The sequence below is a fragment of the Macaca thibetana genome, chromosome 9 (assembly GCF_024542745.1).
Source record: "Macaca thibetana thibetana isolate TM-01 chromosome 9, ASM2454274v1, whole genome shotgun sequence".
Taxonomy (NCBI): domain Eukaryota; kingdom Metazoa; phylum Chordata; class Mammalia; order Primates; family Cercopithecidae; genus Macaca; species Macaca thibetana.
Genome location: NC_065586.1, coordinates 110297560 through 110320377, shown reverse-complemented (window position 1 = coordinate 110320377; position 22818 = coordinate 110297560). Strand labels below are relative to the sequence as shown.

Sequence of the window (22818 nt, the reverse complement as noted above, 5' to 3'; positions counted from 1 at the left end):
AAGCTGGAACTCCCATCCTCACCCAAAAGAAAGAGCTCCCCAGTTGAATATCAGAGGCTGAGTAGGGAACCTGGACATATACCCCCAACCTGGCAGTAACAAACCAGCAGCCAGAGCAGTGTCGGAGGAAGCCAGCTAAGACAGGAAGTTTAAATAAGATAGAGGCTGGGTGTGGTAGGTCACGCCTGTAATCCCAGCACTTTGGGAGGATGAGGTGTGCAGATGATTTCAGATCAGGCCATGAGTTCGAGATCAGCCTGGCCAATATGGCGAAACCCCATTGCTACTAAAAATACAAAAATCAGACAGGCATGGTGGCACATGCCCATAATCCCAGCTACTCAGGAAGCTGAGGCACGATGATCGCTTGAACCCAGGAGGTGGAGGTTGCAGTGAGCTGAGATCACGCCACTGTACTCCAGCCTGGGCAACAGAGCAAGATTCTGAATCAAAAAAAAAAAAAAAAAAAAGTCTCATAATACCCAAGATATCCCAGTTTCAATAGAATTCAATAGACAATAACTCACTGCACCAAGAATCAGGAAGATCACAAATGAATGCCGGAAAAAAAAAAAATCAAGCACCCAACATCAACATGACAAAAACATTCATTTACCTATAAAGATTTTAAAGCAGTCATCAATACGTTAACAAGCAATTACGAATAGGCTTGAAACAAATGAATACGGAGTCTCCCTAAATAAATAAAAGATATAAAGAACCAAATGGGTATTTTAAAACTGAAAAGTATAACCAAAATAAAAAACACAATAGCAGGCTCACTAGCATAATGGAGGGAAAAGAGGTAACAATCAGTGAACTTGAAGACAGAACCACAGAAACTCCTGATCTGAACAACAGAATGAAAATGAATTAATAAATGAATAGTCTCGGGGACCTGTGGGACTATAACAAAAGATCTAGCATTTGTGTCTTCAGAAAGGAGAGAGAAGGTAGGGTTGAGAAGTACTCAAAAAATGACTGCTGAGGCCGGGCACGGTGGCGCACGCCTGTAATCCCAGCACTTTGGGAGGTTGAGGCTGGTGGGATCACCTGAGGTCAGGAATTCAAGACCAGCCTGGCCAACATGGCGAAACCCCATCTCTTCTAAAAATACAAAAATTAGCTGGGTGTGGTGGAGGGCATCTGTAATCCCAGCTACTTGGGAGGCTGAGACAGGAGAATCGTTTGAACCCAGGAAGTGGAGGTTGCAGTGAGCTGAGATCACGCCACTGCACTCCAGCCTGGGCGACAAGAGTCAAACTCTGTTTCCAAAAAAAAAAAAAAAAAAGACTGCCAGAAACTTCCAAATTTGGCAGAAGATAAAAATTTACTAATTTAAGAGGCTGAGTGAGCCCCAGAGTAAACTGAGACTAAACACCAAGACACATCTTAAAATTCTGAAAATTAAAAGCTTGAAAGCAGAAAGAGGAAAAGAATCCCTTACCTGTATGGGGGAGGGAGGATTTTTAAAATTCATTCTATTAAGGTAAACTAAAACCCTGAACTTCTATATAAAACAAACATAAGGTGACGCTGAAAGTAGGAAAGGAGGAGGTGGGCTGGCTAGGAACCTGGAGACCCAAAGAGCAACATGGCAGTAAGGCGTCTTTAAAAAGACAGATTTCCCATTAGAGACCGTGGAGGCCAGAAGAAAGTGACAAAACATTTTTCAAGTTCTGAAAGAAAACTTATCTGAGAAACTTATCCAAGGAAAATATCCTTTAGGAATGAATGGGAAATCAAGACTTTTCAGATGAAAGAAAATTAAGAGAATTTGTTACCAGCAGCTTTATCCTAAAAGAATGGCCTAAGGAAGTTCTCTAAAGAGAAAAGAAATGATAAAGGCAGGAACACTGAAATAGAGAAGAAAAACACAACAGGCCAGGCTCAGTGGCTCATGCCTGTAATCCCAGCACTTTGTGAATCCGGGGTGGGAGGACTGAGCTCAGGAGTTCGAGACCCGATAAACGAAACATATTAATAAGTACAATAGACTTTCTCCTGTTGAGTGTTCTAAATTATGTTTGAGAGTTTGAGCAAAAATGATAAACCGTCTGAAGGAGTTGTAAATCTATGAGATAGAATATGTAAGACATAAACGGGTGAAGGTAAAGAAATGCACAGGGAGGTTAAGGTGTCTGCACTATACTCAGATTGGTAAAATGGTAACTGTCATAAGTTGCGTATACATGATGTAGTATGCAGAGCAACCACTGGAAAAGGTATACAGAGACACACTTGAAAACACCAGATAAAAATCAAAATTACAGAAAGTATTCAAGTAACCCACAAGGCGGCAGGAAAAATAAACAGAACAGAAAACAAAACAAATGGCATAAACTCTCAAGTACCAATTACATCAAATGTAAATTATCTAAGTATACCAACTGAAAGACAGACTGTCCTAGTGAATTAAAAAACCTTACCCAAATATATGGTGTGTATAAGAAACTCATTTTATGTATAACAATATAGACCAAAAGTAAAAAGATGGAAAAATATGTAAATGTTAAGAACAATGAGTGACTGTATTAATATCAGATAAAACAGATTACAGGGAAAGAAAAGTACCAAAGAGAGGGACATTATAATGACAACGAGTCAACCCAACAAGACACGGCAATCCTAAATATGCATGAACCACAGCTGCAAAATATAAAGCCTAACTGAATTGAAAATAAACAACCCAGGATTATAGAGGCTTTAATACCTTCTCAACAATTGACATAATGAGATATAAAATCAGCAAGAGGATGGAACACAACATCACCAACCAACAGGAGCTATTAGATATTTATAGATCGTCTGACCCAACAGACAAGGCACATTCTTTTCAAGTGCCAAGAGAATGTATACCAAGACCACATCCTGAGCCATAAAACAAACCTCAACAAACTTAAAAGAACTGATGTGATTCAGAAGCTGTTCTCTGACCACAATAGACTCAAACCAGTAATCAGCAGCAGAAAAAATACTAACAATCTTCAAACACCCAGAAACTAAAGCACACTTCTAAATAATATGAGTTAAAGATGAAGTTTCAAGATAAATAAAAGATACACTGGGGCTGGGCAGGGCAACTCAAGCCTGTAATCCCAGTGCTTTGGGAAGCCAAGGTGGGAGGATCACTTGAAGCCAGGAGTTTAAGATCAGCCTAGCAACATAGCAAGACCCCCATCTCTACAGAACAAAAAAAAAAAAAAAAAAAAAAAGCCAGGTGTGGTGGCATACACCTGTAGTCCCAATTACTCCAGGAGGCTCAGCAGGTGGGACTGCTTGAGTCCAGGAGTACAAGGCTGTAGTGAGCTATGATTGTGCCACTACACTCCAGCCTGGATGACAGAGGGAGACCTTGTCTTAAAAAACCAACCAACCAACCACCAAAAAGACAAACCAAAAAAACCCCCAATCAATGACCAAAAAAATGCCCAAAAGCAGTAGAGACAGTAAACATAAAGAAGAAATTAATTTTAAAAACAGGAAAAAAATGAAACAAAAACCTATTTCTTTGGAAAGATCAATGAAACACAAACCTGTAGCGAGACAGACAATAAAGACAGACAGAAATTACCAATATCAGGAATAAAATAGGGAACATTACTACAGACAACACTAACACGAAAATACTGGGAACACTTCCACATATAAATTTGACAGTGTAGACAAAATGAACAAATTCCTTAAAAAATGCAAACACAATATGAAACAATTTGAATAGACTTCAATTATAAATATTAAGGAAACTGAACCATACCTTTAAAACTCCCCCAAAAGAAATCTCCAGGTCCAGATGGTTTTCATTGGAGAATTCTACCAAATGTTTAAAGAATTAACACCAGTTCTATACAATTTCTCTTCCAGCAAACAGAAGAGGGGACACTTCCCAATTCATTTCATGAAACTAATATTACCTTGATACTCAAACCACACACAGACAGTATAAAAGAAAATTACAGACCAAAATCTCTCATGAAAACGTATGTAAAAATTCTTATTAAAATATTACCAGATAGAACTCAGCAATACATAAAAATAATTATACACCATGACCAAGCGTAGTTCACTTCAGGAATGCAAGGCTGGTTAACCACTCAAAATAACAATGTAATCTACCAAATTAATATACTAAAGGAAAATAAGTCATTACCATATCAATCAATACAGAAAAAGCATTTGACAAAATTCAACACCTATTCATGATAAAAAGGATCAGAAAAGCAGGACTAGAGAAAACTTCATCAGCTTGATAAAGAATATCTACAAAAACCTACATCTAAACTTAATCGTAAAAGACTGAATGCTTTTTCCCTAAGATTAGAAACAAGGCAAGGTGTCCACTGTCACTGTGATTCAAACCTAGTGTAGAAAGTTCCTACAGTAAATGCAATAAAGCAAGAAAGGAAATCAAAGGCATATACACTGAAAAAGAAAACATAAAACTGTCCCTATTTGCAGATGATATGATTGGCTATGTAGAAAACTGCAAGGGATCTTAAAAGGACTTCAATGGCTGGGCCCAGTGGCTCACGCCTGTAATCCCAAGCACTTTGGGAGGCCAAGGCGGGTGGATCACCTGAGGTCAGGAGTTTGGGACCAGCCTGACCAACATGGTGAAATCCCGTCTCTACTAAAAAATACAAAAATTAGCCAAGTGTGGGGACGCATGCCTATAGTCGCAGCTACTTGGGAGGCTGAAGCAGGAGAATCGCTTGAACCAGGGAGGCAGAGGTTGCAGTGAGCCAAGATAGCAGCCCAGCAGTCCAGCCTGGGCAACAAGAGCAAAACTCCGTCTCAAAAAAAAAAAAAAAAAAAGAAAAAAAAGACTTCAGCAAGATCACAGAAGATAAACATACAAAACCAATCATATTTTCAAATAATGAACATGGGGACAGAAATACAATAGTATTTACAGTTACTCAAAAAAAATCAAATACTGAAGTGTAAATCTAGCAAAACATGCACAGGACCTGTAAGCTAAAGACTACAAAACAAAAGAAATCAGAGATCTACATAAAAGGAGAAACACTATGTTCATGGATTGGAAGATTCAACACAGCAAAAATGTCAATAATTCCCCAACTGATATATAGGTTTAATGCAATTGACATGACAATCCCAGCAATATTTTTTGTAGAGATGAGATTATTCTAAACTGCATGTTGGAAGGCAAAGGAATTAGAATAGTTAAAAAAAATTTTAAGAAGATAAATCAAGTGAAAGGAACCACTTTTCCCAATTTCAAATTTTACTACACAGCTCCAGGAATCAAGACTGTGTGGTACTGGAAAGACAGACACATAGTATACAGAAAATAAATAACTTCAACTAGACCAACACAAATATGTCCAATTGAATTTTGGCAAATGTGTGAAAGCAATTCAGTTAAGAAAATTTTCAACAGATGGCACTGGAGCAATTGAACATCCACAGGCAAAAATAAATCTCTCAAGTTTCTTAACTTAAAATCTTAAAATTAACTGAAAATGGATCAAAACTTAAATGTAAGAAGTGAAACTATTCAGTGGCTCACGCCTGTAATCCCAGCACTTTGGGAGGCCGAGGCACGCGGATCATGAGGTCAGGAGATCGACACCATCCTGGCTAACACAGTGAAACCCTGTCTCTACTAAAAATACAAAAAAAAAATTAGCCAGGCACGGTGGCGGGCGCCTGTAGTCCCAGCTACTTGGGAGGCTGAGGCAGGAGAATGGCGTGAACCCCGGAGGTGAAGGTTGCAGTAAGCCGAGATCAGGCCACTGCACTCCAGCCTGGGTGACAGTGCAAGACTCCATCTAAAAAAAAAAAAAAAAAGTAAAACTATCAAATTGTTTGGGGAAAAAATGAACATTTTCAGGATCCAGAGTATCAAAAGCACCAAAAACAATCCATTAAGGAAAAACTGACTTTATTAAGATGAAAAGACAAGCTACAGATTAGGAGAAAATATTTGCAAATCACATACTTGACAAATGACTAATATCTGAAAATTACAAAGAACTTTCAAAACAGTAAAAAACTCAGAAAATAGACAAAAGACATGAAAACATTTCACCAAAGATGTACAGATGGCAAATAAGCACATGAAAAGATGTTTATCATCAATCAAGAGGGAAATGCAAGTTAAACCACAATTAGATAGTACTACACATCTGTGATGAAAACGGGTAGAATAAAAATACCAACGACATCACCAAATGCCGAAGAGGATGCAGAGAAACAAGCTCTCATACACCCTTGGTAAGAATGAATGTAAAATGATACCATCACTCTGGAAAATATTTGGCAGTTTTTTATAAAACAAAGTTGGGACTACTCTTCAACCCAGAAATTGAACCCTGGACATTTATCCTGGAGCATTAAAAACATGTTCACATAAAATTCTGTACATCAATGGATATAGAGTTTTAGTTTTAAGAGCCAAAAAGTGGAAACAACCCAGATGTCCTTCAATAAGTAAATGGTTAAACAAGTTGTCCATACCATGGACTACTACTCAGCAATAACAAGGATCAAATGATTGATGCATACAACCTAGATCAATTTCTAGATAATTATGTGAAATGACGAAAGCCAATCCCAAAAGGTTACATACTGTCTGTACGTAGCCTTTTATATAATATTCTCAAAAATGACAAAATTGTGGAAATATGCATATCAGTGGCTGCTATGGATTAAGAGGGCAGGCGCAGAAGGAAAAGTGGATTGGCTACACCAGAACATAAGCAACAAGGTATGTAAGAGACCCTTGTGGTGATGGAAATGCTCCGTATCTTGATGGTGTATCAATAACCCGGCTGTGATGCTATACTATAGTTCTGCAGCATGTTACCATGGGGGAAACAGGCGAAAGACTACACAGGATCCCCATTATTTCTTACAACTGCATGTGAATCTACAATGACCTAAGGAAGTTTTCTTTTTTAAAAATGTACATTAAATAAAAAATGTCTGATCTTGAATGATACCTACAAATTGAATACTTCTTTATTAAATACCAAAACATGTTTAGAATCTTTTACCCCAGCAAGCAAACACACAATAAAGTAACTTACAGTATTCACTTCTTTGGGTGGTGAATTACTTTCTACACTTGGTGATGACACTGAGTTTCCTGGGGAGGAAAAACACAATTTTGAATAAAAGCCAAATATTACTTTTTATTGCTAATAATGAAAAATAGTATAATTAGGTGATATTCAAGTAACAGGGCTATACCACAATGACCTTATAGCTACACCAGAACCTAAGCAACATCCTACTTTGCCCAACAGAAAATAAGGACTTAGCCAGGCATGGTGGCTCACCCCTATAATCCCAGCACTTTGGGAGGCTGAGGCAAGTGGATCACTTGAGGTCAGGAGTTCAAGACCAGCCTGGCCAACATGAACATGGGCAATACAAAAATTAGCTGGGCATGGTGGTGCACACTTGTAATTCCAACTACTCAGGAGGCTGAGGTAGGAGAACTACTTGTACCTGGAAGGTGAAGGTTTCAGTGAGCTGAGACAGTGCCACTGCACTCCAGCTTGGGTGACTGACTCTGTCTCAAAAAAAATAAAAATATAAATAAAAGAACTTGTCCAAAATTTTCTTGACTAGTACTCCTCTCATTGTGAACTTTTCTCCATTCACTAAGGCAGCAGTTCTCAAATTTTCTGGATTCAGAAACCCTCTGCACTCTTAAAAGCTGAGGACCCTGCAGAGCTTTTGTTTACATGGTTTATTTCAATCAATATTTACTGTATTAGAAATTAAAACTAAACTTAAGCATCCATTTAAAAATAAATGCATTACATGCTGACAATTTTTAAAAACTGTATTTTTCAAAACAAAATATAGAAGGATCACACATTTTTGCATATCATTATGATTGGCTTAACAGAAGACGGCTGGATTCATATATAGTTTTTGCCTTCACTCAGTGAAAAGTTGCTTCTGGTATTTGGAAAAAAAAACAAAACAAAACAAAAAAAAAGGTCTGGCCTCCCAGAGACAGGTATTTGCAAGGAGGAGGAATACTTAATGTCCTCCTCTATTAACTGTGGATATTTGCCTTTATTAATACACCAAAACGAAGTGGTATAGAGTTAGAAGCAATGTGAACTCTAAAACCACATTAAGGAACTTTTCATATTGTTACACTAGAATTCACTGATTTATCCCACACTTTGGATTTCTGCCCATGCATGACAGCAATATCATGCACTGGCCATTTGGAAAAGACAGGTTCACTGAGTTATGCGGCATTACCAAATGTTGACATATTTCATTATGCAATAGCAAAAAATCATGAGTTAGGGCCTGTTGTGGTGGTTCATGCCCGTAATCCCAGGGTTTTGGGAGGCTGAGGCAGGAGGATCGCTTGTGCCCAGGGGTTTGAGGCCTCAGTGAGCCATGATTGTGCCACTGCACTTCAGCTTGGGTGACAGAGACCGTCTCCAAAAAAAATAAAAATATTAATATTCATGTGTTAATATCACCATGCATCTTACCAGAAAAGTCTGTCTTGGGAAGTTCTTAAGCTCAAAGTGGCAGACACAAGTTTCCTAAAATCCGAAATTGCTTGAAAGCTTAAACTTTGTCATTGACAAAATACTGTCAGCTGTTTTCCTTGAAGTAAAGGGCTCACTTTAATTTTTGAGAAAATGCTTGCCAGGTAAATCTGAATAACCAGTGTGTCATCTTTTCAAGTAAAAAGTATATTCCAAGAAAAGAGTCTCTTCAGCTCACAACTCAATTGCACACATGCTTTTCCTACTTCAGAGGATAAAAGGAGTCATTCCCATTTCATCACACAAATACTAAAAATACTGCACACAATGGTCAAGATTTAACAGAATACTTGAATACTTTTTACTGCTCAATCAAGGGCATTTTTAACTGAAATTGCCATTTCTGGTTTTCCTTTTAACTGGAAGTGCATGACAATGAAAAACTCAATGAACCCTCACCCAGGTTGGCGCTCCTGCCTTAAGCTGAGCTAATAATTTGCTTTTGCACTATCAGTATAAAGCTGGCATAGCAGAAAAGGCAAGAATGTGAGGAAAACAGTTTTGACATCTTGCAGAAGCCCAGAAGCCCAAGGGCACATTCTGAGAATTATATTACCATGTTAAAAGATCACATCTCATATACCTTCACAAAGAAACTAAATTCTACCAGGTCCTAACCGCCTTAGAAAGGTGTGTGTTTTTTTTTTTTTTTTCTTTTTTTGAGACAGTATCGCTCTGTCACCAGGCTGGAGTGCAGTGGCATGATGTCAACTCTGCAACCTCTGCCTCCCAAGCTCAGGCGATTCTCCTGCCTCAGCCTCTCAAGTAGCTGGGACTACAGGTTTGCGCCCCCATACCCGGCTAATTTTTGTATTTTTAGTAGACATGGGGTTTCACCATGTTGGCCAAGCTGGTCTCTAACTCCTGACCTCGTGATCTGCCCACCTCAGCCTCCCAAAGTGCTAGGATTACAGGCATGAGCCACCACACCCAGCCGAAAAACATTTTTAGAATTGGAACTAAAGGAATGATAAGTCACATGAAACCAATTAAAATCTTAGCTGTATCTTTGTGATATATGCATAAAGTTTGCACAGTATTTTTAAGATACGGTCAATCTTTAGAACACCCATAAAAAAGCTAGAGTGTTTCCTTTCTGCATTCCTAGTATAGTCCTCTGTGGGGAAAAAAGCTCATTCTCTCCCCAGGAATTTTTTCTGAGATTAATGAAGCCGAAGGCAGCCACTTGGTATCTGGATTTTCCTTCTACAATAATAATTAAATGCAAATACGGTAAGGTAGTCATGTGCCTGTTCTGTTAATAGCCCACTGGTGTGTGGTTATATATACTTCTGGTAAGTCACAGAAACCACGAGAATCAAGAAGTAGGAAGCCTGTGGTTTTCACTCACCTGCTGGCAATTTTTTCCTGTCTCCTTTGGAGCCAGCCACTTCTCCATTGATGCCATTAGGCTTTGAAGAAACTGAACTGTCTTCCTGACTAGCCAAATATTGTTTGGTTTGCTCACAAAGCAAAAAATTGTTCTTTTTATTTCCATTCTCTGAGCTTTTCAGCCTGAAATTAGGATGGTTAGGAAGTGTTCCAGGACTTCTTAAAGACTCATGTGGTGGAAGCTTGTTTTCATTTTTCTCAAAATTAAATGGCTCTGTCATCTTAGAAGGAGGTACTTCCAAATTATTTCTTGACATCATACTAAATGGCGATTTAACACTCATAGAGGCCTAAGGAGAGAAATGTATTGAAAAGACATCTTTTAATTTCAAAATTTCAGAAGAACTGCAGGCTCAGAGAAATTCTCCCAGATACATTTACGTAACAGATAATTCCTATAAAATGATTCCAAAGCAGGTATAACCATGACATCAAAACTTGGCCGACAAGGCACAAGAAAAACATCGATTCTCTGTAAGTATGAACTCTAACAGAAATCAACAACAGACCAACTCATGAAAAATCAAAAAAGTAAATCTCAGCATTCAACACCATTCCTTACTTGTAAAAGCTTTTGAGACAACACTAATTGAAAAGGTCTTTCATGTTTTAAAAGAAATATTCCCAAGCTAAAGCTTACACCTTAATGGCAAAATGCAACAGAAGAGGTGTGTTTAAATCAGGTTGTCACCTACCTTTCTACCTTCTCAGAATCCCTCTACCCTCTCCTATATCCAGTCCTTGAATATGCTGAACGCTCTACCCAGAATGCCCTCGCGCTCACTGCCTGACCATCCTGCGCAGGCTTCACAATCCATCTCAGCTGACCCCTCCTTCCTCCCATTTTGCCAAGGTCTCTGCTTTTATCATCTCCAGCTGAACTTCCACAAATTGTAATTTATACCTACTGCTTTTAAGGTCCTATCTATGCATCTTTCTCTGAAAGTAAATTGGAAATGTTGCAAGCTTTCCAAGTTTAATTTGTCACAAAGTGTCTCTGAGAAACCTCTGTCCAGAAAGGATGCTGGCTTGTTTTTCTATTAATCTTAAAGAATGCTAAGTGCCCTGCCCAGGAGAATTAAAAGGGACAAACACCTCTTCTTTCTCAAGTAGTGACTGATAGCTTTGTCTGCTCCCCAAACAGCTGAGCAGGAGGAAAAATGTCACAGCTGAAACTAGCATGAGTAATATCTAAATGTTGTTTAACATGGTCTTGAATAGAAAAAAATAAATAGCAGTTGGTGTCCTACGACTTATCTCATTTCTTACTTTAAATTAGGCCTAACCTAACCTAATGAGAATACAGACAAGATAATGAAAAACAAAAATATACAGGCACACTCAAAGGTAGGGAACTCTTATTGGACCGACCCTGAGAAGATCCCTAACAGAATGACTGCAGGTGGGCAGCGATGGGGGAGATACTGCAGCTGCCAGGGGAAGTAAAACTGTATGGATAAGCACGCCTAAATTGAAGGGACAGGCTGAGAACCGCAATGTTTTGTGTAATAAGAGCAATGTTGTTCAATTACAAAAGAAAAATAAAGGCCGTGCGCGGTGGCTCACACCTGTAATCTCAGCACTTTGGGAGGCTGAGGCGGGTGGATCACCAGGTCAAGAGATCGAGATCATCCTGGCTAACAGAGTGAAACCCCGTCTCTACTAAAAACTACAAAATATTAGCCGGGTGTGGTGGCAGGTGCCTGTACTCCCAGCTACTCAGGAGGCTGAGGCAGGAGAATGGCGTAAACCCAGGAGGCAGAGCTTGCAGTGAGCCAAGATTGTGCCACTGCACTCCAACCTGGGTGAGAGAGTGAGACTCCATCTCAAAAAAAGAAAAAAAAAAAAAAAAGAAAGAAACTCCAGAGAAATCAGGTGGTGGTAGGGTGCAGGCGGGGAGGAATAAAGTGTATACTCTGTACAAGAAAGACAAAGAATGTGCATTAAAATATTAGAGTAACTGCCAGACAAACAGAATATATAACTTTAAAATCACAGAAGAAAATCTTAATCCAATAGAAAAAAAAATTCAGGTACAGAAAACATCAAATAAGATGACAGAATCAAGCCCAAGTAATCCAAGTATCAATGAGTTAGTCTTAGTTAAAAAAAAAAAGAGAGATAAACTCAGGAAGAAAATTATTCAGTAAAATGTTAGGCACAAAAGGCACACATATAACCAAGTCATATGGTAAGGTTCCAAATAAAAGGACTAAAATATGCTCTATGCAAACAGCTAAAAGATGTAATGTTAGGCCGGGCACGGTTGCTCATGCCTGTAATCCAAGCACTTTGGGAGGCCAAGGCAGGTGGATCACCTGAGATCAGGAGTTCAAGACCAGCCTGGACAACATGGTGAAACCCCATCTTTACTAAAAATACAGAAATTAACTGGGTATGGTGGCACACCCCAGTAATCCCAGCTACTCGGGAGGCTGAGGCAGGAGAACGGCTTGATCCTGGGAGGTGGAGGTTGTAGTGAGCCAAGATCACACCATCGCACTCCGGCCTGGGCAACAAGAGCAAAACTGTGTCTCGAAATAAAAAAAAAGATGTAATGTTAGTATCAGTAGCACATAAAATCAAACTCAAGGTAGAAACTATTAAGATACATGAAGATACTTTACATTGCTTAAGAAAACACAGGCTGGGCACAGTGGCTCATGCCTGTAACCCCAGCATTTTGGGAGGCCAAGGAGGGTGGATTACTTGAGGTCAGGAGTTCGAGACCAGCCTGACCAACATGGTGAAACCGTATTGCTACTAAAAATACAAAAATTAGCTGGGCATGGTGGTGCGCATCTGTAGTCCCAACTACTCGGGAGGCTGAGGCAGGAGAAGAGCTTGAACCTGGGAGCCAGAGGTTGCAGTGAGCTGAGACAGCGCCACTGCACTCCAGCCTGGGCGACAGAATGAGACTCTGTCTCAAAAACAAAAAACAAACACTCCAAGGAGATAAAGCAGCCAGGAATCTTTGAATCATTTAATGTTGTTTTGAAGTGTATAAAACAAAATTTGACTGAAGGAGAAGAAATTCAGTCCACTATGATTAGGGCGCATCTATCTTAGACAACTACTACTCAGACAGAAAACAGGCAATAGTAAAGACTGTATGAGTTAACAAACTTGACCTAATCGGGACTAATATAACCAATAACATTCCTTTTTTTCAACACTGAGTGTACACTGGACTGCAAAATCCATCTCGAATACAAAAAAACTAGTATCATACAGGCCACATTCACTCATCACAATACACACAAATCTCCATCTCAGATTATGCTTCACAGAGAATCAGCCTGCAATAGCCATGGGTGAAGGGTTTCTTTTGTTTAGTTTAAAAGTAGTTAAAACAATCACAAAGGAAATGATAGCAAACATAACCATGTGACAACGAAAACTTACCAAAATAGTAAGCAGTCCAGGAAATACTATCACAAAGATGACAAATTTGATACCTTTTCAAAAGTGAGATAAATATTAAGAACCTCCAGATACTGTAGCAGACTCAAACACCATTCAACCTCTGATTTGCCAGCTAGAGTTAGCGACGATACTGGCCACAGAGTTCTCCTGAGGTGGCTTCTGAGAAAGCTCTTCCCTACCCTGCAGAAGAGGGACAGACGTGGCTAGCACAGTCCTTCACCCCTTTCTTCCTGCAACACGGTCCTGAGGCCTGGTGACTTATCACACGTTTTGTAATCAGGGAGTAAGTAATAAGCACAGCCTAAGGATGGTGAAGGAGAAGATGCAGAGCCAGGTGTATCTGGCGGTTCCTTCACGTCGCCACTCCAGCTCTGGTTTGCCTATGCAGAGACACGCTGAGGCATCAAATAAGCTGTTATTTGCAGGCCAGTACAGTAAAATGAATGACAAAAAGGCATGAACAGAATGGAGAGGCAGATCAGCTCGTAAACATAAGGGGAAAAACATTCAACCCTATAGTTAAAAAAAATTCAAATTGAAGCAAGTATACATTTTCCACCTAGTGAGTGCAATTAAAACATTAAGCCACTCATTACTGAAGGGAGTATCAATTAATATGCTCTTTCTGGGAAGCAATTTAGAAATATATACGTATATACCTATGGGTTTTTAAAAAGCATTCCTAGCCACTGACTTGGTACCTCTACATCTAGAACTCATGCCATTGAAATAATCCTAAATACCAAAAAATCCTATATATAAAAATGTCCACCTAAAATAGCAAAAAAGGCCCGGACGCAGTTGCTCACACCTGTAATCTCAGCACTTTAGGAGGCTGAGGAGTGGTGGGTTCCTGTAATCCCAGCTACTCAGGAGGCTGAGGTGGGAGAATCGCCTGAACCTGGGAGGCAGAGGTTGTAGTGAGCCGAAATTGTGCCACTGCACTCTAGCTTGGGCAACAAAGCGAGACTGTCTCCAAAAAAAAAAAAAAAAAAAAAAAAGTTAACTGTGATGCCTTTAATAGACAGACTATTACACTACCATTCAGAATCTTAGTTTCCAGAAACACTGTTAAAATGTCTATTAGAATGGCAAATGAGGCTGGGCGTGGTGGCTCACGCCTGTAATCCCAGCACTTTGGGAGGCTGAGGTGGGCGTATCACGAGGTCAGGAGATTAAGACCATCCCGGCTAACACGGTGAAACTCCATCTCTACTAAAAAATACAAAATATTAGCTGGGCGTGGTAGCGGGCACTTGTAGTCCCAGCTACTCGGGAGGCTGAGGCAGGAGAATGGTGTGAACCCAGGAGGCGGAGCTTGCAGTGAGCCCAGACAGCGCCACTGCAGCACTCCAGCCTGGACGACAGAGGGAGACCCCATCTCAAAAAAAAAAAAAAAAAAAAATGGCAAATGAAAAAGCAGAAAAAACCTGTATATTCAATACAATTATAACTGCAAAAGAAAATCAGAACTGCAGGTTAAAAAAAGATGAATGAAACATATTACATTATAAATAACAATGAGTATTCCAGAGTAGGTGGGTTGATGAGGATATCTTTCTCACTACATTTTCCAAATTATATTGAATGAATCGTTTTTATAGATGAAAATATTTTTAAGACTGAAGTATCTAACAGTAAACCATTTTTCCAAAAATGTGGTAACTTAATTCTAAATCAAGTAAAGGATCACAGCAATATTTTAACCACAAAACTAGCGTACAGTTATCTTCTTAAGACACTGAGTTGGATCCTCAGTAGGCTGCTGTGTTACACCTGAGAGAGTCTTTCATAACACTATCTTTATTTAGTAACTCAGGCTGCCAATCAATCTACAGTCAGCGCCTCACTACCCTGTATTAGTTACCTATAGACAGTTATATCTATCATTTATTTTAAGTTGCTTGAGTGCAGGAACTCTTATTTTTAAAAATCCAAACAAAAATACCTCTGATTTCCTGCAGTATCCACCATGGTGCTTTATAGAACTAGGCATTCAAAAGATATTCATATGATAAAAACTATTTTAAATGCACTATTGCACTGTTTTCATGCCAACCTGTTCACTGAAAATGACACTTGCTGTCTGAAATGACATCTGGCAGTCTTAAGTGATGTGCTTAAGTCTTAAGGACTTACCCTGTTCAGGAATTTTCGTTATAACACCCAGGGCAAACAGACATCTACACCTGTTCTGGGACCACAAACTTCTTGTTTCCTTTCATTTGGGACAGCCAATCGTGCTGCATTGGAACCATTTTCTAAAATGGTTCCCTTCCCAACTGTTGCTGCCCTGTAACCACAACCTTTCAAAAACATGAGACTCTTATACTGACATGACTCTCATAATGGAACACAGGATCCCAGACACAGGTTGGCAGCCCGTCAACAGGAAAGTCAGAATGTCCCTGACTTTGAACACTATTACCACTTATGCATTAGCTTTTGGAGCAGGTGGCCAGTACTACCGTGAATCCAGATAAAACATTCAGTCACCTAAAACCTTTTGGAATTTATTTTTAAATATGCAATTATCATACCATTACACGTACACTGATTTACAGTTTTATGAATGTAAGGCAGGCATAGACTTAGGCAGCCACCACAACTGGGATACAGAACAGGCTCTTAAGGGTGAAATATTTATTTTTTTTTTTTGAGGCATTGTCTCGCTCTGTTGTCCAAGCTGGAGTGCAGTGGCACGATCTCGGGCTCACTGCAACCTCCGCGTCCCGGGTTCAAGCAATTCTCCTGCCCCAGCCCTCCCAATTAGCTGGGACGACAGGCATGCCCCACCACGCCTGGCTAATTTTTGTATTTTTAGTAGAGATGGGGTTTCACGAGACTGGTCTCAAACTCCTGACCTTGTGATCTGCCGCCTCCACCTCCCAAAGTGCTGGAATTACAGGTGTGAGCCACTGCACCCAGCCATAAATTTTTAACATTACAAAACACCAGTAAGACTGAGCATCTATTCCTACTTGGTTTCATCCTGTGTCAACCACTGGGAATATTTGAATCACAAGTAGGCAGGCCCTATGGCATAATACTCTGATTCCCAACCTCACGCTTTAGATTTGATACCCAGGTAAACAAATGTGACAGATTATTGCTGCAAAGGCCCTGAAACCACATGGGTTAACCTCACCCAGTTTTAAAATAAGTAATTTCCCCTATATACAATCTACTACTTTTACATGCTACTAGTGATAAAAACAGTATTTAATCATTCTGGAATCCACAGTATTTAAATGTTGATTCAGCTAACACAAAAGGTTAACTAGAAGGGTCTCAACATTTCTTTACGTTAGCGAGTACCTGACTTTCTTAGAATTGGGAATCACTGATGTACTAAAAAAGTAGTGAACTGAAAGTGTCTCATTTCTATAGTGCTACAGGCAAAAATGAGGGCTCATATTTCTAGATCTCTTTGTTCTGTACTTCACGCTTTGAACCCACTAAGACCTGAAGCTCCCTAAGGGTAGACCCTCTCTTTTCTTTGGAATCCTACCGGTCCTCCCTGATGTTGCTGGGAGCTTCCTAAGATACAGTGGGGGTAAGTCATTTCTTTTCCCTCTAGGACACCACAGGCTAGAGTTCTTTTAACATTAAAAGTGCACGCAGAGATACTCAGCTGTCATTTTTTTCCTTCTCTAATGTTTGCTTTCATTTTCCTGGCAATCCTATGTATTCTGCAAGAACCATTCCAGTCAAAGAAAACACTCCGGTTTTGGCTGGACGCCATAGCTCGCGCCTGTAATCCCAGCACTTTAAAGGCTGAAGTGGGTGAATCACCTGAGCTGAGGAGTTTGAGACCAGCCTGGCCAACATGGTGAAACGCTGTCTCTACTAAAAATACAAAAAGTAGCAGGGCATGGTGGCTGGTACCTGTAATCCCAGCTACTCGGGAGGCTGAGGCTGGAGAATCGCTTGAACCCAGGAGGCGGAGGTTGCAGTGAGCCGGGATTGCGCCATTGCACTCCAACCTGGGCAACAAGAGTGAAACTCCGTCTCAAAAACAACAGTAGCAGCAGCAGCAACAAAAAACACCCCGGCTTTGAAGAGACAAAACGCAATGGTTCAGTAAAGCATGAGCTCTGAAGTTAGCCAGATAAGTCTCGTCTTCCTCATTTAGCCACACTATCTTGGGCAAATCACTTCATCTTTCTAGGATTCAGCGACTGGAAAATGCGGAGTGCAGTAGTTAACTTCCTCATAAATCCTAATCACGAGGATTAAATGAGAGACGAAGTAAATCACTTGGCTAGTACTTCAAGGGCTCGAAGGGCAGCTATTATTTCTGCTTTACTTTTATACCACTCCTACAAGCACAAAATTTCTTCCATTCCTGTGGAACCAGCTTGCAGGTTTAAGATGAAAATAATTTGAGGACTAAAGTATTTTTATTTCGTTATTCCTACAGATAAACAAGGGAGACGTGGGAAGCTGGAATAACTTACCAAACCCCTCAGGGCCAGCACCTTACACAGTTTAGATGAAAACGCAGGTCAGCCTCCACGGCCTTGGATTTTAGCACACAGCACCGTGCTGCTTCACTAAGGGAGCTGGAAGCATCAGTTCCCTTAGTTCAGAGGCCCAGCAGGGCTAACGTTATTTATAGCAAGGACCCTAGGGCCCAGAAAAGCTATTGGCACACAGCAGGCACTCCTTAAACAAACCAGCGCCAGCTGACCCACATCTAAGTGAATGCCCTAGCGCATCTTCCTTTCCTATAGGAGGAAAGTGGGGAAAAGAAAGTCTAGTGTTAATATTGTTTGTATCGCAGTTTTTAGTCAAATGAAGGCAGTGAATCCACATGCAAGTTTCTCTTAGAGAGAAGGTGAACGTTTGCATTTGAAGGAGTGATGCCCGGAAGTGCTATTTCCAAACTCATAGAGAATCCTCCCACACCAAACCCTCCAACTTTAGACCTGCCCTTCGCAGCCAAGGTTCCAAGTCTCCTCTCTCCACTTCCAGGCCCCTTGTACCCGCTCAACGCCCAACCTCAACGTCCAGCGCCCAACGTCTGGCCCTCAACGACCGAAGTCCCCTCCCTTCCCCTTCATGCAGGCTCTCTCCCTCCCCTATACGCCTGGGAATCCTGACCTGGAAAGGGGCAAGAGGACCGCGGATCCGCACCTGTCTCTGCGGCCTGGCGGTGGTGGCGACTGCCTATGCTGGGAGCCCCGCCGCCTGGGATGCGCCCGGCACTCCCCTCGCCTCCAATCCCGACTGCGCCTTCCTGGCCCCGGCGCACGCCTGCGCACTCCGCGTCCACGTGCAACTCAATGTGCCCACGTGCTCCCTCCGCCTTCCCCGGAAGCGGCTTGTGCTCTAGTTGCAGGCTCAAAAAGTTCCTTTGCAGAAACTTTATTTTCTTCTAGCTTCTTCTAAAAAGATGTCTCTGGCAACGTCTTCGGCAAATTTTGGGCGCAAAGATGCAGACTTTGTCCCCTTGAAGGTCACTTGGGTCGCCGTACCCACTTAAAAGTCTTCCAGGGTTTTCCAAATCAACTGCCTCTGCCTGGTCTTAGAAGTTAAACACACACGTGCTACTTTTTTTCTTTTCTTCCCGACTGAGGGCATGTGTTTATACCTGTTGGTGTTACTTAAATACAAGGTTTTTTTTTTTTTTTTTTTTTTTGCTATGGAACTTTCCTAACAATTTCATAGGAAGGGAACCCTTGTGTACCTGTCATCTAGTTTCTACCTTATCGATTCATGGTTAATCTTGTTTACATCTGCACCCCAAGCACTCTTCCGGCAATGTTTTGAAGCAAATCCGAGAATTGTAAATGTGAGACAAAGTAGCAAACGTCTGCTTCTGGCCCCCAGCATAGTCCTCCCTCACTGTGAAAAAGCTTTGTTCATTGTGTTTGTCAGCATGATTTCAGACCGCCTGACTTAGTAACTTCTCAGCCCTCCAGAAGAATCCCTTGAAGAGTGCGTAAGCAGGATGGAACTCAGGTTCCCACCTCTCAGAATCACTGCATTTTTAGAAAAGATACATTCAGAGATCTAGCCTTTGCCTTTTTCTGTACATAATGGATAGGATTAATGATGATGCCTAGACTTACTCTCGCACCCAAACTTTGAAGAGATTTTTATCTTATATAGCTTCTGGGCACTTTTAATGTAACCCCTGGGCATAACCTCTACCACCTAATATTTAAAGTGTGCTGACACACTGCTTTGGAGTAGTTTAACAGAAATCTTCTGGGATCTCCCTGGTTGCAGTCCTCCGTAAGACTCTGAATAAAACTAACTTCAATTATTTAAAAGCCTGATTTTTTTTCTTTAGTTGATATACATTTTTAATACATTTTATTTTTTTACAGCAGTTTCAGATTTACAGAATAGTGAAATTAAAGTGCTGGCTGGGCATGGTGGCTCACGCCTGTAATCCCAGCACTTTGGGAGGCCGAGGCGGGCAGATCACTTGAGGTCAGGAGTTCGAGACCAGCCTGGCCAACATGGTGAAACCCCGTCTCTACTAAAAAAAAAAAAATTTTTTTTTTAAATTAGCCGGGTGTCATGGCGGGTGCCTGTAATCCCAGCTATTTGGGAGACTAAGGCAGGAGAATCGCCTGAACCTGGGAGGCGGAGGTTTCAGCAAGCAGAGATCATGCCACTGCACTCCAGCCTGGGCAGCAGAGGGAGACTCTATCTCAAAAAAAAAAAAAAAAAAAAAAAAGAAAAAGAAAGGAAAGTGCTGGACAAAGTTCTGACAGAAGTCACATCATTTCCCCTATTATTAGCATGGTCTATTAGCATGATACATTTGTTACAATTAAGGAATCAACATTGATACATTATTAAAAAGTCCACCATTTTGATTTCCTTAGTTTTTACCTACTGTCTCTTTTCTGATGCAAGATCTCATCAGGATATCATATTTCATTTAGTTTTCATAGACCCTTAGGCTCTTCTTGGCCATGCGACTTCCTTAGACTTTTTGTTTTGATGACCCTGACGTCAAGCTTCCAGGAGTACTGTCAGGCGTTTTGTAGGATGCCCTACTTTTGGAATTTATCTGATGTTTTTCTGCTGGTAGAGAAAGGAGTTATGGGTTATTGGAAGGAAGATCACAGAGGTAAAAATGCCATTTTTATTGCATCATATCAAGCGTACATCCTATGAATATGATTATGACAATTGATGTAGGACTTAGTCATCTGACTGTGGTAGTGTTTGTTAGGTCTTTCTACTATATTCTTTTTTTCCCCTACCCTTTTCATACTATACACTTTGGAAGGAAGCTATTATTTGAAGCCCACATTTAAGGAGTAGGGAGTTATGTTGTCCCTCTTTGAGGGTGCAGTATCTACAGAAATTATTTGAAATTCTTCTGCACGGGAGATTTGTCTCTTCTCCATTTACTAATTTAATAATGGACTCATGGATATTTATTTTATACTTTTATAATCCAATACTACTGTATTTCCTTGCTCAGATTTTTCCAGCTTTGGCCACAGGGAGCTCTTTCGGTTGGTTTGTGTTCTTTCACATGCTATCATCAGGTGGTATTTTATTTGTTAAGCACTTTATTACTTTCTGGGATATTGTATCCTTTTCATCCAAAAATATTGTAAGTGGGTGTCTTTGAGATTACCACTTTTAAGTAACATCACCAAAACTTATCCCAACTTTAAAAACAGTAATTTCTCTTGCTTTCCTTTCCTTTCTCCTTTTTCTCCTTTCCTGTCCTTTCCTTTCTCTCTGACAGGGTCTTGCTCCCAGACTATAGTGGCACAGTCATAGCTCACTGCAGACTTGAACTGCTGGACTCAAGCTATCACCCTGCCTCAGTAGCTGGGATTACAGGTGTGAGCCATAGTGCCTGGTCATAATTTCTTAATATCATAAAATTAATACTAAACATTTCCAGATACCTCAAATGTTATTTTTTAATTTTCTTTTTAGAGATCGGATCCCACTGTGTTGCCCAAGCTGGTCTCAAACTCCTGAGCTCAAGCAGCCCACCTTGGCCTCCCAAAGTGCTAGGATTAGAGGTGTGAGCCACCACACCCAGCCATTCAAGTGTTAAATTGTTGATATGTTCAAATCAGGATCAAAACATCCTGTATTTGCACTCAGTGATTTATTTTTAAAAGGGGTTTCTCTTTCAATCCTGTACTTCTCTTGCAATTTATTTATTACAGTAACTGCAGAGGTTTTTTTTTTGTTTTGTTTTTTCTTTTCCCCCATTCAATTTTGTTGATTGCATCCCCCTGGCAGGAATACGTCACAGGTGGTGGTGTGATTCTCTATTGCAGCATTTCAGAAAATACACAGTATGTAGTGGTTTCACTTTGGAGGATATTAAGATTGATCTAGTAGGTTCAAGTGGTGTCAGCCCCATCCATCCATTACAATGCAAAGCTTCCTATCATTTTTTCATCTAATGGTTGTAGATTCACAGATGATCATTACCTAGATCCATAAGTTCGTCAGGGTTTGCAAAATGGTGATCATCTATCTTTCTTTCTGCAATTAGTACATGGAGTTCTATAGAGAAGAACTTCCCCACATTGACTATCTCATTGACATTCAGTTTGCAGCAGGAAAGGTAGGATGAATGCTTGATTCTTTACCTTTATCAGTTCTCAGATTGTAATGACTCGTTGGCATCTTTCCAAGAGGGTCAATGACATTAAAAAAAAAATAAATGCACTCACTGATTTTTTACATAATGTGTAACCCATTGCTGTTATCATTTTTGAATACTAAATTTGTCCTGTTTGAGAAGTTGCAGCATCTTTGAACTGCCTTCTGAGTCTTTTGGGCACAGTTCATGTTATCTTTGCTTTCTTCCTTGCTTTCTGCTACAACCAACATGTCCTAGGCTATCTTGCATATTTCTTGCCCCTACTGAGAATCAGCACTTAACCTCCAAGAGGAGCCAAAGTAACTTTTTCTGGGAAATGCTATTTAGAGATCATAATCTGGAGAACAGGAGTGTGCAATGGGTTGGTCACTGTTCTAGGAGTTTTCAGTGGACACACCTTTTTTTCATGAAAAAAATGTACCATGAGTTAATTCTCATTTTTGTAAATTCAAATATAGGATTGCAGAATTTTAATGTAATGTCTTTGGTTTATATTTGTGTATCTTTTATAGTGAAAAACTTGGTTCACAAAGATACTTTATACTAATTATAAATTCATGAATATTCAGAAGTAGCAATACCAATGTTATTACTGACGAGTACTGAAAACAGCTTAAGATTTCTTCAGTTTTTTCCCCTTGGATTAATGTCTCCCTAGGAAGGTTTGGTCGATTTGTTTTAAAGTCAAATCATTCATTTTCTGTGACAAGACACTTTAACTGCAAAATGTGCTTCATTCAATGTAGTACCTTCATTTAAGGAGTGAGGTGCCATTACACCTCCGTGTGTGTGTTTTGCCAACAGTATCGAAGAAATTTAACAGAGCAGTAGTAAGTT

At 40.2% G+C, this 22818-nt stretch overlaps 1 protein-coding gene across 4 annotated transcripts in view; it reads right to left on the bottom strand.

The window, feature by feature from the left end:
- The window catches only part of TDRD1 (tudor domain containing 1), a 54767-nt gene extending 36158 nt beyond the window's left edge, over positions 1 to 18609 (bottom strand). The window contains exons 1-3 of one of the 4 annotated variants that reach the window (XM_050803099.1): positions 18480 to 18609; positions 9907 to 10237; positions 7056 to 7114 (exon numbers count right to left, since the gene is read on the bottom strand). In XM_050803099.1, coding sequence (XP_050659056.1) covers positions 7056 to 7114; positions 9907 to 10231 — 384 coding nt within the window. In that variant the 5' untranslated portion in view covers positions 10232 to 10237; positions 18480 to 18609. Of the gene's footprint in view, positions 1 to 7055; positions 7115 to 9906; positions 10238 to 10642; positions 10866 to 15512; positions 16055 to 17833; positions 18333 to 18479 lie in introns of those variants that run through there. The other 3 variants (XM_050803097.1, XM_050803098.1, XM_050803100.1) reach the window with 3 other exon arrangements.
- Between the last annotated feature and the right edge of the window lie 4209 nt (positions 18610 to 22818).